The following is a 13,808-nucleotide window of genomic DNA, read 5'->3' as shown; positions in this document are numbered from 1 at the left end:
GACAAACAGTTACGTCCATGAAAAAAAAGTGGCTGACAAACATGGCAACATGCGTGGATGACATCAACGCAGATGTACAAGTTGGTGTAAGTCAACTAAGGCAAATGACAACTCTTGAATATGCAAATGTCTTAGACTGAAAAAAAACTTCTATTTTGACTGATAATGAACTTCAAAGGATGGATATTTATCGTACTAAAGATTAGTCAGAAACACGAAACTCCAACTCCCAAACCAAAATCGGCTAACATGACAGAATAATAACACAAAATCAAATGGCAATGTAGTGGAATGTTGATATATCCAATTAAAATTCAACTCAGCTACTCCTGTACCTGTGTTAATGATTAAAGCACTAGAGATGTGCCAGCAAAGCACCATGCTTTGATCTTACACACAGTTTGTGCTTCTTTAAATACTAAATGCATTCAATGACAAAAATGTTTTCCATCCATCCATTTCCTGTCATCACTTATCAGGCTGGCACTGAGGTGAGAGGTGGAGTAATCCCTAAACCTGCTTTGGCCACATCACAGGGCCATTTACACCTACAGCCAATTTAGAGTCACCAAATAACCCGTTAAGTGCGTGCCTTTGGACTGTGGGAGGAAGCCAGAGTAGTGTAAAATCTCATGTTGGAAATATACACTGAAATGAAGCAAAGAATACAGAATACAATTAAATAAAACAACAGAACAGTGTTTAAAACATCACGTTAGTAGAATACAACTGTCTTGGTAAAGTACATGTTCTAACCCAAATAAAACACACAAAAAGTGGAGTGTTATTTTAATACTTAAGAATATGACATTGAGCTGGGTCCCCCTCTAAAAGTAGGGCAATTTTGTGAGAAGATTCGCTGATTCCTTACTTTAAACAGCTGAATCGTATCTAGAACATTTTGTGAAGACACAAAGTACTTCTGAAGAGACTCTAATGATCACTGCCTGACATACACGCCAGCACATTTGTAATGACAAAGGTTTCTCTTGTTTTAAACTCATCTCCCATTTGGCTCTCATCCTCCTCTTCAGAGCAGTTGTCATTAATAGTTATTTTACATGAATTGTTAAGTATCTTCCGCATAATTTTCTGTACACGGATGCATAATGCAAAGGTTCAAGTACTAGCAGACCCATAATATATTATACTGACTTGGATATATTTAACAGATCCAGAAAATGTTTTGCTGCTTTGAGCTATGAACGAAATTAAATGTAAATTTGAAGTGTAGCGGCCCACAAGCAGCTGAATATGATGCATTAAACAGAGGAGGTCATAGATATTTATTAACTATTTGCCTACTTTTTATAGTCTGAAACTGAGATTACTCTTATATACACAATTTTGTTTTTCTCCAAATTATGTCCTAAACTGACACTGAATATTGGTGTTGACACAGCAGCTTTGAGTAAAATACTTGAGTAGTGGTAGGAACAGTTCGACACTTTAAGAAATCCACTTATTTGCTCTCTTGCCGAGAGAGATTGATGCCACGGAGACGGCCTGTATCACTTGTTCTGATGTTTGATGAGCTCAAATCTCCTCAGACTCAAAGCCTGTCATGGTCAGCAATATCTTGAGCTTAATACCAACAGTAATGTGCTAAGGTTAGCTAAAATGTGCATGTTTTGGCCTATTTGATGTAAGTCTGCAAGTTTAAAGCAATTTTCAGAGAATTAGTTCAGAAGATTCAAAACACTTTAATGGCTGTAGAGTAAATATTTACAGGCACCAGTAGAAAGTTATCTAATCATAAAGTCTGGAAACAGGGGTAAACACCTCATCGGGCTCTGTACGATGACTAAAAATTCACCTCTCGTGCTAATTAATTAACCTTTTTCATTTTTGTTTGTTTAATCTGTACGAAAACTGAATTGTAAGAACAACAATTGCCTGGAAACTGCTCTCAGCTAAGAAATACTGGAATACATAACCCTCCGTAACACGACAATTTATTTTCACACTTTGTTTTATTTTTATGAATCAAAAAGAGGTATAGTGTTTTAATTAGTGAGTTTTAGAGGTTAGTTTGTGTTTAATTTTTAGCTCAGTCTATTGTTTTTAGTGAACTATCTCATATTGTTTTGATTACTTGATGTTCTTCTTATGTAAAGGGTCTTTGAGTACCTTGAAAAGTGCTTTAAAAATGTATTATTATTATTATTAAGTGTTTCCCTGTATTCAGTCGTCATTTCTCATTTAACTCTTATTGAACTATTCTCATGGAAATGAATAAAATGTGACGTTATCGATTTACCTCCTTATGTTTATAGATGGTTCATCCAAGGTTTGTGAATGTTTTATACAGTACATTCTTTTATTCTTGGAAATTAATCTGATCCACAGTTTATTCTATCATTACATTTCTTGGCAGTATAGTAAATAATGTAATATCATAACTAATTACACTCCTCTTATCCTCACATTCTGTAAGAGTCTGATGTGCAGACTTGTGTTGTCGCGTCACTCACCGTTGAAGCTGGTGTTGCGTATGTACTTCAGCAGAGTCTTTCCTTCGGCAGTCTCCATCTGTGGACAAATGCCAGGGTGATCGGAACATAAGTCCCTCTGCATGCTGTGTAGAGCGTGGGCCATGGCGTACACGGCGTCAATCACAAACTGCACCTTCCCTTCCTGCTCGTATTTGGAGTCGATTCCGATGCGCTCCTGGCCTGAGGGAAGAAAAGCCAAATGCACCATAAACTATTATATATTACATCGTCTCAAGGCTGCCTATCATCTCCTGCTTCATTTTTATTCCTGCCGTTCACCGTTTGTTGCTAGTTGGTTTATATTTTGTTGGAATTGCACCTAAAGGTACAATGTGCCGTACGGAATAAGAAGACACATTTAATTCACAAGTGAAAAATATCAAGCTGAGCTGTGAGACAAAGTGTTTGTGACAAATACAGCAGGCTCTGATTGAATTACTGCAGCTTAATTCAAAGTAATAGGCTGTTAAGAATGAACCTCACTTGTCCCATCTACAAGGTGATGGAGATAGCCATGATCTTTAGTAACACACTCTTCTACAGTGGCTGTCTGATCTTTTATATCCTCCTCCCAGTGTACTGCCCTTTCACTGTGGGCTGCCGTAAAGGTTTTGCCTCATGCTGCTGATACACTGCTTGAATACATAATGTACAACCTCGGCTGGATTTTTGTTTTCGTTAAAAACCGAATTGAATTAGCTATTTCACACTCCTGGTAGATAAAAGCTGCACTTCAAGAATGAATGAAAATCATAACAACAAAAATACTACTATTATTAATAATAACAATAATCATCATCGTAATCATCATCATTACCATCATCGTTGTAATTTTAATATTCAAGCTCCCAGTAAACAAAGAAGCCTCATCAAGGAAATAACACAGAATACTGAAAGACAATTTTCTCCTCAGTGAAAGCTGTTCATAGTTCACGCCGAAAGCTCCTTGGAGGAGCAGATGATGTTAATAAGAAACATATAAGAATGTGGGAGACTTGCATAAACTGAAAGAGGTCAAAAGCAATCTGTGCTGACATTTCAGCCCATTTCTCAGTTTACGGTTAACATGCATTTGAGCCCACACGTAACCTTTTTGCTTTTTCACAGCTCTCTATATGGTGCTAAATGGACAGTCTTTGAATGCATCCTGTTTGTATTTAATATTCATAAACATCAGCTCGACTGGAGGTATAAAGAAGAGAGACAGTTGTGCAGCCATTTTCAGCTAAATTGAAGGGAAGATAAAAGACAGACATTTTACAAAGTGTTTGTGGGGCTCACCAAGTGGAAGAGCATCTTCCGTTTTTGACACATGAACAAAGACGGCAAACAGGAGATCATAAAGGAAACAAATTCCCCTCTGCAAACAGTATTTTGTGTCACGCTGCCATTACCGTTATCACATACGCAAGCAATATTAATACAGCAACCCACATCACAGGCATCATCCTTGTAGATAATAAATGTAGTGCCATGCCTGTCACAGTGTTGGCAGGCAGAGTTTAGGTAATATGAGCTTGCATCACTGTTAGCAACGACACTATCATTAATGCTACCACAAAAATGCAAATAAAGAACGGGGGCATGAGGAGTATTTACTTAGCTTTCTGTCATATTCTCTTTAGTTTCCAACCTAAATAAAGTGGCTCTGGCTCTGTGCAGTTAGTACACACGGCACGACTGTGCTGAGTTGTCAAGGTGACTGGGTTAAGGGGGGATAGAGGGAATGTGGGATTTAAGAGTTACAGGACATTAGCCACAGTAGCAGACGGTCTGTAACTATAGCATGACTAAGACACGTGGTGCATTATTATTCTAATAATAAACTCTGCCTGTCCTGCACCCGCTGGGTAGAAACACCTGGTGTTAGACTTTCTGGCTGTGTCGCAGACAAGAGGGGTTGAATTAAAACTCCAACAGTCGAGCTGCAGCTTCTAATGTGAACAAAAGGTCAAGTTCACGTCAACCTGACATAAGAGGGTGAAAACATGCATCAACTTTTAGTGTAATACAGAAATGTTCCTACTTTGCTCATGTCAAAACTCGTGTACCTGTGCATTTACGGCTGGTATCCTCTCTCTTCGAGGCACTGAGAAGCCTGCAGTCAAAGTTTTCCTCCCAGAACTCAGCAAACCACACATTCCTGCGATTGTTCTCCAGAGTGAGCGCAGTAAAGTATTCATCAAACCCTGCAAATAGCGGAAAGAGGAGAATGGCTCAGTTCCGGACCAATTATCAACCAATTGAAACCGGCAGGAAATTAAGCAAAACTTGTGCAGTAGTGGTGGTGGTGGTGGTGGTGGTGGTGCGGTGGCCGCTAGGTGTTGGAAACACACCAGCAAGCACTACTTCATCAAAATTTGACCACGGTGGTTCCTCTTCCTCTCAAGCCCCATGGAACTTTAATAATTTCTTTCATCTAGGAAATTACATTAATTAAAAAACAGGATGCATAATAAATAACGAAGGGATTGTAAGTGGTGCCACAACCCGGTGCCTCGGGCTGCAAGCTCCTGTTGGTGCCAAGCAGATTTTCTATACACTTCATAAAATCCATAACAATACAGATGATTGATGGCATGATGTATAAGCTTAGTGCTAATTTCGACATGGCTTTGTTGCCTGTATGAGGCATTAGCTGGAGGGAATATAACCTGCTGCAACAAAGGGGGAAAAAAAGGGAATGCATGTATGCTGAAATTAGTTCCCTTGTTTGTGCAACTGTACCACCCAATGTGGGTCAGGAACCTGAGCTGGGACACCAAGATTCATGGTGCAGTATTTTCTTTCTTACCTGCTTGTTACAGAAACATAATTTTCTGTCTCGAGAATGATCTGAATTTTTCACATTTTAAAGTATCTGTCTGTCTCCACACTCTGTTATCTAGTCATATCAGCTGAGTCATGAGTAGAGGTGATAAGGGCTAATCAGAGCTGAATGACTCAGCTGATATTCTTTTCAAAAGACCATCAATGATGCATGGTGAATTAATAATATTCTCGCTGTCTCCAGAGTGTACATTTGTCCTGGCTAGACCTTCCCTAATTAAGGAAAGCTTCATAAAACTCAGGCTTTCAAATTTTCCCGATTGTAATGACGAGTGGTTATTAGGATTGTGACACTGGACAGAACTTAAAATAGATAAGTACTTGCAGAGAATACTCACTAGGGTGAATTTCTACATGTTCTTCCTGGCAAATGCAGCAGCATAATTCCCTCATTTCCCTTTTTTGTGGGTGGATTTATTTAAGCTACAGTTTTCAAGAGAAATCCATCCTAAGTACTTAGAAACAATTGATACAGTGTTTCTTTTAGAGTGCAATGAGAGATATTGTGTAAAATGGTCAAAAAAACTTCAACGCTTACTACTAAAAATTAAATTAAAGCTTTGACATTTGGTATTCCTTTCAACAATGATAAAGCAGAGACCTCAGATACCAATGTCTCCACAGACAGTGGCATTTTTTAAAGCAAGTACAACCACACACATATCAGTCGTGACTGCAGAAGGTTACACAGTCAGTACATTCCTCGGTTTCAATATCTAATAAAACTTTCTGCAGAGTAGCCAATTTGTCCAAACTGACTTTAGTTTGGTCATATACAACCCACGGCCAAATACATCAACAAGGTCATATTGTTCTCTGAGGATTGTTGAAAGTCGTTCTGAGAAAATGTTGAAAGTTGACAACTGAAGTAGAAATTGATGAGGCAGGTAGAAAAAAAAAACGTGGATATATAAAAAAGGTCAATGAGAATATGTCATCACAAAATATCTCTTTAAATGCACTGAATGTCACAGATCTCTGTTATTCCAAGATGTTATTTTCAAGGATGCCAACTTTCTTTGGGCTTTTGTGCTTTATACGAGAAGTGCATGCAGTCAGTTTGAGCCAGTCGAGGACGCATGGAAGCACTTTTTGTTCTTAAAGCTGCTCTTAACATTTTTTCACATTAACAATGGATGAAGTTATTATGCTTGAGGTGAAAGGGTGTTGCACTCACAGAGAATTATCATCCAACTTGGCAGTTCCTCTTTAGCTCTATGGAGCTTTTTTTTTTATTATCATCTTTTAGCTCATTGTTTTGGTTTCGTGTCTTGCAACTTCAGATTTACTCTCACTGTACTCATCGGTGCTGTTTCCAGCTGCAGCAGGCAACTTTTTTAATGAACAAGCTTTGATAACCCCACTGCACCTTTCCAATCCAGCAGCTACATCTAACGATATTTATTCACATACCGTATGTTTCTGCTGACACCAGAGCTACAAAGGAGAGTGAATATTCATCGAACATTTTCCAGGTGGTCAGAATTAAGACTGTAAATGGATGCTAATATAACAGGCAACTGCTTGCTAACACATTCAAAATATCAGGTTCATAAAGTGACTGTCTGGCCTCTGGTACTACTTGACAGCTGCTCATCCAAGCAATCTCACACTTACTTCCTTGGGTCCTCAGCAATACACCCAGCAAGTGTAAAACCGATGAACAGTTATTGAGAAAACTAAAAGGACCTACATACATACATACATGTATACATACATACATGAATACATCAATACAGACAGACAGACAGACAGGTCCATTTTATTTTTGTGTTTACAGCTTGTTACAGCAGCCTCCAACCAGCCAAGACAAACATAAATAAATGACTGCATATTTAAAGCAGCTGTAATCAATATTTTTATATTAACAATGGATCACATACCTACTTGACCAAAACCACAGCTAAAAGGAGAGTTATTGTTGGACATGACAGCAAATGAATGCTAATGTTTCTCCATAACTGTTGGATGTTAAAATAGGCAATTATCTGCAAGTCTGTCATATCAACTTAAAACAAGTGTTGCTGCATGTCATCCCCTCTCTGTCTCATCTACCTCCTTCATGTCTCTCTAAAGCTGTTGCTACCTGATTGATTTAATTAAAAGAAACAATAATTGTAAATATTATCTGGTTTAAGTGTTTCTTTTACTCTGTAAGTAATTACACACATAACCGGACAAAAAAGAAAAACACATAAGGCAACTACTACCGACAAAATAGTACAGTACAAAACAATACAGTAATACAACACGCGGTGAAGCATGCAGTGTGTGCATTGGTGTGTGTACCTTCGATGGAGGAGCGTTTGGGCAGTATAGTGACTGCTCCCACTGCTACATCTTCGAGCTGGTGAATCGGGCTGCTCTTGGCCCCCCAGCTGTCAGATCCAATCCACAGGAAATGGCCCACCTGATTGGCCCTCTTGGTGGCATTGAGAACTCCCCTGCAAGGACATTTGTGTGTGAATTAAAAGAGCGCACAGGAGGTGTGTGTGCAGTCTAATATCTATTACACAAAGTCAAAGCTAGCGTTGAGGAGTTGTTTGGACAGCACAGTCATGTTATGTATGGTTTATCTCATTAATGGTGAGAGGAGGAGAAACTAATTATGTCCTAACTGGTATATGCATCATGTTGAGAAAAATATGCTATTTTTATATTTTATTCAAAGATAGCAAAGGGAGTTATAATCATTTATCTCCATGTCATCTTCTCTTTTCTTTTACATTTCACTTATTCATCCACTTCTAGATTATTAATTCTTAAAGGTGCTAAATGTGTGTCTGTGTTTCTTAACAACATTTCCCATAGGCCACTGTAAATGAAACAATATCTCTATTGCTTTGTTGTGATCCGTATTCCCATTTCTCCTCCGAGGTGTGCCCCTGTTTGTGTTGACGGAGGTATGTTTGTGTTGCACGCATGCTAAATCTGTGCTTCTAGCCTGTCTTCAGGGGCTGCTACTCGAGAGATTAAAGACCTCAACATGGCAAGCCATCAACACGCCTGAGCAACATGGATGAAGCCAGAATGTACGGCGCTCCTCACCGTATGTCTTCTTCACTGGCAAAGATGATGACTGCCCGCGAGTGCTGCGTCTCCAGCAGCTGTTGGATGGCTTTGTCATAATCCTCCAGCTTGGGGTTGTGGGGAATTTTCAAAGACTGGGCGACGCAGATTCCACCTTTTTAAATGAGAAAGGAGTAAGAAATGGATAAGGCCTCTGGGAAGATCTCAGCCATTCATTCAATCTCAAACAAAGATGTATACACAAACAAAAGCCTGGGGTCATAGAAGCTGCTTTTTTTCGTATGGAAATAGGAAAACATCTGAGCACAATAGTGATATTTTGATGATGTTGTCATGCTTACTATAGAATCTAAATCATAGTCTTACAGTGTATACATTTACATTTTGGCAACGATCCGAAGACCACAGACGCATGAAATACAGCACTCAAACTGCAGCCTCCAATTCAGAGCACCGGAACAGTTTCACAGAGACGATGTTAGAAACAAATTCAATGGTCTGCTTGCAGCAGGAACATAAAGCTGCAGATTTCATATTATGGTTTAGGTAATTCCAACAATTTGCCATTGACTTTCCATTTAAAGTCATTAGCAATCATCAACATCACTTGCTGGACCCTGAACCAATCAGATAGCACAGCCTGCAATAACAAACAAAGAGAATATTAATACTAACAATAAATCATTCTCAGACACCACTAATGAGTTTGTACGGGATGAAGGATACTAGATATTTGGCATGGTACATCTGGCTTTCAGCATTTTGCTAGATATTGTTATCTTCAGTGTTATATTCAACAGCTCATTATCAGGTAGAATAGCAAAATGATATCTTTCATGAAAAATAATCAAAAGTTTTGCTTCACTCTGGTGTGGTAATTATAGGTGTGGAGGACATGCTAACCTTTGAGGAGCTTTAGATAAACAGATCACCTGAGCGATAGAACATCTAAACTACTGTAAGGCCTGAACAGCAACAGCAAAGCTCTACCCAAACCAATTAAAACATCTCCCGCTCAAGCATTTTAATAGCCTACCCAATAACCTTTCAGTTTCAGTTTCCCTAAGTAGACAGAGGAATGGAAGGAATCTCCTAATTGCCAGTCTCCTCAGGCTCATTACTTTGATATAAACAGCTTTTAGTTGTCAGATCACACATCTACAGACACAGTTTTGCTGTGGTATTTCAAAGACAGAGGATAGTAAAATGACAACTGCTGAACCTCGTTTTAACTATCCATTTTTCGAGTATCAGCAGACAGGATTAGAAATGTTTTTTCGATGGAAAAAAAGCATCCTGGATGTGCCAAAAGACCTCTGGGATGGCTGCTGTTATCCTCTCTAAGTGGACTAAACATAAAAATGGAGATCCCTTGAATGGCCTAGCTGTTGCTTAAGGGTTTGTGGTATCCTGTTAAAATTGAAACGTGCTTGGTGTCATTTGTGCAGAGCAGCCAGCAGTGTAGGTCTCCAAGGGACGACACTAAAGCTCTGTTTCAGCACAGAGATTTCAGCCAGAAAGCCTACAGTATGACACACTTCCAAGGTCTGTTTGAGGAAATTCGAGAAATGTATAATAGATTCAGACATATTAGCGGCACCTTTCAGTTCCAGGTATCACACACACATTAATTCCAGAGAGGGGAAAAAAAGAGAAAATCTCTTTTTCTGCTGAGAATTGAAGTCTCATGAAAATGCATTAACTCCATTATGAAAAAAAAACCTGCGGGCTTGTGTGAAGAGTTATAATGGTATAACAGTCTTGAACAGAGATGTATTATAGGTTACAGCAGTCAATAATACAGACAGAGACCACAGGAGCCACTGATGAAGATAAGAAGCATTTGGAGCGGGTCCCATCTTTAGAGACACAGAGAGAAAACCAAAGCTTTAATGTGCTGTGGGTTTAACACTGTCCTGCAGGATGCAGACCTGAGGCTAAATTATTGAATACCTGCAGAGTATCTCATCTGTCAGTCAGTCAGTCAGTCAGTCAGTCAGTCAGTCAGTCAGTCAGTCAGTCAGGTGGTCAGTCAGTCAGTTAGTCAGGGAGGCAGGGATGATGGAAAGGTATTGTATCTGTACTTCCAGACTACTGTGCTCTGGGCTGGACCGCCTTCACCTGTCACTGGAAAGCATCGTGCGGCCTTGAAAGAGTCTTCGACTCAAACAGTAGGTTTAAAGAGGAGCCGCATGTCTGCCTCGCCTGAAGATGTGTGATGTGAGAAGGATGAATGTCAGGCTCTGAGAGAAGAGAGTGTTTTACTCCATCTCGTTGAAGTCTTATCCAAGGAATAGGATCATATAGTAACACCGTTCTGGCTGCCACTTAAAGCACCATTATACAAAGTACTTCATCAGAACTGCCTGTCAGATGGTCGAAAAGCTTTCAAAACCTCCTCCTTTGCTTTCAGACGGACGGCAATTTTTGTGTGAACAGCTACGAATGTCTTCCAGGAGTGGATGTCAATGGATGAAACGATGACGAAAATGTGCAGCGTTCAGCTTGTATTTAAACAAATCTGAACAGCTATAAACAATTTTTGCTTTCTGATGTGGTCAAACATACGAACTCACCGCCTACCAGTCGTCTGGGATTTCTAAATGCAAGCAAGCTGCTTGGACGGCAGCGATGAGAAAGGCTGCTAACAAACGACTAGACGACGCCTTACATTTTTTCAAGGACATAACCTGACTGGTAAATGATGATCTCTGCAGTTGGCACATGATTTTCTGCACATCATCAAGACTTTGGATTGGTTCTGCAATGCAGACTTTATTTAAAAAAAATCTTTAATCGTTTGAAAATGTAAAATTTCTGCTTGCGCAAGAATATGTGCTGCGTGTGACACTGAAAGTTTTAGCTGCACTTTATTAATTTACCTCTGATCCCACAACATAATATAAAAACTATATGCACCATGAACCCATACCCCCTGCTCCACATTTGATTAATATATCAAAGACAGCTTAATGATCGTGATGGCCAAATTCATCAGGCTCTTGGAAGTTCTCTGCTTATCTGTCTGAGTGCCATAGGTCATGCACTGCATTAACTGCTTCAATTATTCATCCTCAATGCCCTCGGTTTTGAAAATGCACTCCAGGGCGAGGAATCCAGCTTCGCCATTTTGCTTAGTGAAATACAAATCCCTTTAAATTAGAGGCTCTTGATGGATTCGACCCCCCACCCGCCAACTCACCACCCTCCAAACCTAAACCTCCTGGGGATCCATAATGCTGCAATTATATTTATCACCTCGACAGTCACAAGGCAGACTTGCTCCCTCCAGAGTCTTCCCGCCTGAATACGTGGGAGTACATCAAAATGGGCTGACACACAGCTGACATTCATATTCTACATATGTGTGTCCTTCCATACCCCGTGTGCCTTTGCACTGCCGGTCTGGGACTTGGCAATGTCGTAGGGTCACACACAAGTATCGAGGTCTATTTTATCGTGTTTGCAGATGCGTCAGACTTCTCCCCCCTAGTCCGCTGCTGCTGCTAAATATGAGTGCTATATTTTACTGGTAGATTTTTTTTCCCTCTCTCAGCATCAGAGTAGATCTAAGAACGAATCGTGCTGGCAACTTGCTGCAATCAATTCCACAGTGATACATTGTGGGTGGTTTTCCTCAAATGCGAGTCTTTTTTATCAAATGGGAAAACTGAACTCCATCGTTCTGGCCTGAGTCCAGACAGACACAGAAAAATACAAACAAGATTAATCTCTGCCAGTTTCACCTGGAGCCAGGATGAAGGTGCACAATGGAACAGTGCCTAAACCGGGGAGAGAAAGCAAAGCAAAAAAAAAAACACAGAGAAAAAAGAGAAGAGATCAATATAGGCTGACCATCACTCTAGTCTCAGCTAGGGGTAATGGGCAGCCATATTGCATTAGTCCGCTAGATGGTTCTCCTTGAAGTGGTGAAGCGAGAATTCTACTAATGCATCTGACATTTCACTGCAACCAAACAGGGCAGCCACAAAAAAAATGTCTCAAGGCTTAAAGCATTGATGCTGCAACATCCACCCAACTATGTTGTTGTTCTGGAGTTTAGCAGTTCTTAATGATGTGTGTTTAATACACCTACTCAGTATGTTTCAGATAGGCTCAGTTTCCATATTTACTAAGATGTTTTCCATTCAATCAATTTCCAGCAGTCCTGGTGCAGAACCGATGCCTTTGAATGAATTCTGTGAATGTACAGTCATGCTATTACGTAAATTAATGTGTTTATTAAAGATCCCATTGGCACTAGAGGCTTTCCTTTAGAGGAAATAAGTCCCATTTGTGTATGAATACAAAATATTGCAAAGTGACTGCAGCTCAGAAGCAACAAGATGAGTCAACAGCAACAATAGCTTATAAATTGTGTAGCTGTTCAAGAGTCATAATAATATCAGCGCGTTTACTGCTCTTGCATAAGAAAAAACAAATTCTGTGGGAAATGCATCTGAGAGAACTAGTTAGAAGAAACTGTGTTTGTCATGGGATTTATGATGAAATAAACATCCCAAATAAACCCTACATCAGGATATTTTGTTATTCGTCCACACACAGGCTACTTTCTCTTTCTGTCACTGGAAATTACACAGCCACAAACAGCATCTTAAAGTTTTAATGAGTGATCACACTGGACACAAATGCACACAGATAAAATATTCATGCATGCTGGACTTCTGATCGGTGCCTGTGGGATATCATTAGCTTTCCTCATTTTAGAGGTTTCCGTACATTAGTCTATTAGAAGAGACAGAGATCACTCCCCACAGATTTACAGGAAATGGATCCACAGACGGTGAGGTGAGAAGCAGCAAAATACTCGCTTGTGTTGTTTTGAGTTGCACGGATGTGCTATCATGGATCAAGAGAGAGTAATTTTTTCCAGTCTAGGTAAGATTCCTCTTAAAGTGATTCTCCCACGAAGATGAAAAAGGGATTGGAGTTCTGAACACGCAGCTATTGCCACCTTTCGAATTCATGGTCAGTCAGTTCAAAGTGACTGTATTCTATTATAAAAATGTATCCTTGTCCTGATCTTGCAGAAATACTGCAGCAGCAACCGTGAAAGTCTCTACAGCACGGCTCTAAAGCAGAGCACATTATTTGACAAAGATAGCTGACCCATTGTAATGTATAGCAACTGAGCGTTTCCTGGAGACAGCAGCAGTGACTGCTGATTCACATGTTCAACTGCATGCCAATAACAGCATCAATGTGAAAAAAAGCAGGTGAGTCAAGCATGAGCACAATTCTCAGCCAAGTTACAGGCAAAACCAAAACACCTTGTCTGAATGCAGATTTCTCTTCTAAGTACTCTTCTAAGATCCTCATGCCGAAACCCCAAATGTAAACTTAACAAGGTAGACTGAAAACGGATCATTTCCACTTCAAACAATCACCATTAATGTTACATTACAGGACCCAACAAACAAGCCGGATTCTAAT

The 13,808-nt window shown here is 39.8% G+C and overlaps 1 protein-coding gene across 2 annotated transcripts in view; it reads right to left on the bottom strand.

Annotated features, from left to right (window-relative positions):
* Positions 1 to 13,808, bottom strand: part of LOC104935569 (metabotropic glutamate receptor 7) — a 60,819-nt gene that overhangs the window by 19,888 nt on the left and 27,123 nt on the right. For both annotated transcript variants that reach the window (XM_010751430.3, XM_019258572.2), the window contains exons 3-6: positions 8,373 to 8,508; positions 7,614 to 7,768; positions 4,547 to 4,684; positions 2,475 to 2,675 (exon numbers count right to left, since the gene is read on the bottom strand). In XM_010751430.3, coding sequence (XP_010749732.1) covers positions 2,475 to 2,675; positions 4,547 to 4,684; positions 7,614 to 7,768; positions 8,373 to 8,508 — 630 coding nt within the window. The remainder of the gene's footprint in view (positions 1 to 2,474; positions 2,676 to 4,546; positions 4,685 to 7,613; positions 7,769 to 8,372; positions 8,509 to 13,808) is intronic.

This window comes from Larimichthys crocea, chromosome XV (assembly GCF_000972845.2).
Source record: "Larimichthys crocea isolate SSNF chromosome XV, L_crocea_2.0, whole genome shotgun sequence".
Lineage (NCBI taxonomy): Eukaryota > Metazoa > Chordata > Actinopteri > Sciaenidae > Larimichthys > Larimichthys crocea.
The sequence above is the reverse complement of the archived record's forward strand: the minus strand, read 5'-3'. Positions and strand labels throughout refer to the sequence as shown.